The sequence below is a fragment of the Acyrthosiphon pisum genome, unplaced genomic scaffold (genome assembly GCF_005508785.2).
Source record: "Acyrthosiphon pisum isolate AL4f unplaced genomic scaffold, pea_aphid_22Mar2018_4r6ur Scaffold_21378;HRSCAF=23822, whole genome shotgun sequence".
NCBI lineage: Eukaryota > Metazoa > Arthropoda > Insecta > Hemiptera > Aphididae > Acyrthosiphon > Acyrthosiphon pisum.
The window spans coordinates 8,345-10,196 of NW_021770838.1; the positions used below are offsets into that span (position 1 = coordinate 8,345).

Here is a 1,852-nt window from a genome sequence, read left to right on the forward strand (position 1 = left end):
TAATCTAAAAATAACTCCCCAAGTCTCATTCACCGCGGCTGATAACAAACTGATACTGAAACGATTGCAACGATTTTATGACGAGTCTTTCATTTTTAGTATATTTTACTTTTTACTTATTATTAAGATATTATTTCGTTATATAATAATATAAACTATAACCTGTTCGTGATGCTTTTAGGCTATTCAAAATGGTCAAACGCTGTGCGCTATGCGGAATTGTGGACAACATTGCGGACGTTTCCATACACAAGTAATTCACCCAACACGTTAATACAACGTCAATATATTTAATAATATAATATAATATAATATAAATTATATGTCGCCTTAGATTTCCAAGTGCCGTACATCGTCGTCGTGAGTGGGTGACATTTGTGGAGGACCAAGGTTTTCACGTGACCCTGTGTTCCAGGCTGTGTTCCAGGCATTTCGTCCCCGGTGTTGACTACGCTGTGGGAAACGTGGAGCGCCGCCGCCTGACAACAACAGCAGTGCCATCTCTGGTGAGTGTATACTATGACTCCATGACTCTATACATGTCTGGCTGGACTTCAGTAATTACGCTTTGTCAGTAATACTGTTGTGTACTCTCATGAGCTTAATGTACCTACTATATGTATGATAGCAATCTAACTTTACTTTACTCAATGCCATAATACATATAAGCTCACACAAGTATACAACTAAACCTAATAAATAGGTACGCGCTAAGGTTTAATAGTATTTTTTTTTTTTTTTTGTTGGCCCACTTTTTAAATATCATACTACTATACTATACTGGCTCGGTGCAACTTATTATATTGTAATTGTATAGAAATCAAATTGTAGAATAACTAAATATGTATGAACACACAACCATTAAAAGTTCAACTCACTGTATTTTAACTTTTATTATGGGTATTTATAACCAAAGAACAAAATACTTAAACGTTTTCTTACACAGTTTGCAATATTACTACTACTACTACTTACTACTGACCTAGGTCTACTCTCCTTTGATTCCTATGATATATGACTCTTATGGTTAAAATTTGTTACATGCTTAATTATTATTCACTGTGCTCTTAGATACATATTATATACATAACTTACACTTTACTTTACTACTCAACTATACAACATTCTTGAAAACTATTATAATTGTAGAATAACTCAATTGTACAACAAGTTATTGTTGTTGGTTAACATTCTGTTTACATTGTACTCTTTTTTTTTTTTCGCTGTTTCATTAAACACTGGGTAACACTGATATACAAAATACTTAAACGTTTTCTTACACATTTCTTGATATTACTACTACTGCTTACTACTGACCTAGGTCTACTCTCTTTTATTTATAAGTTGTGAACTAGATAGGTATTTTATCATTTCCAATGACAATAATTAGTGTCTATCCTACGGTTAAAATTTGTTACATGCTTAATAATTATTCACTGTGCTCTTAGATATATACATATAATAAACATTGTTTCTGCACATAACTTATACTTTACTTTACTACTATAGTACCTATACGACATTCTTAAAAACGAAATGTTGATCATAAAACTTTCATTCAACTTATTATATTATAATTTTATAGAAATGAAATTGTAGAATAACTTGAACAACATTAAATTGTGTTACTGCTGTTTCAGATTTCAATTGCGTATTGTACGGGCCGGGTACGAAACAGAAATAGTCCGTGCGCCCGGTCACCAGAATTCTTCGTGCGCACTCTGTACCTACACACCGATCGACCTGTGTTGTATGTATGTATTTATGTATAGCACTCAACAGGAAGTGGCCAGGTTCGCCGAGAAAATCCTGTGAGTGCTGGAGCGTGGGTGAGTGTGTAAATGTGTGTATT

General features: G+C 33.5%; 1 protein-coding gene across 1 annotated transcript; it reads left to right on the forward strand.

Moving 5' to 3' along the window:
• Window positions 1–46: 46 nt before the first annotated feature.
• On the forward strand, window positions 47–1,637 carry LOC115034868. The gene is made up of 2 exons (XM_029492373.1): window positions 47–253; window positions 335–1,637. Exons 1-2 carry the CDS (start codon window positions 192–194, stop codon window positions 576–578), a joined length of 306 nt encoding a protein of 101 aa, XP_029348233.1. The 5' UTR covers window positions 47–191; the 3' UTR covers window positions 579–1,637.
• Window positions 1,638–1,852: the final 215 nt, after the last annotated feature.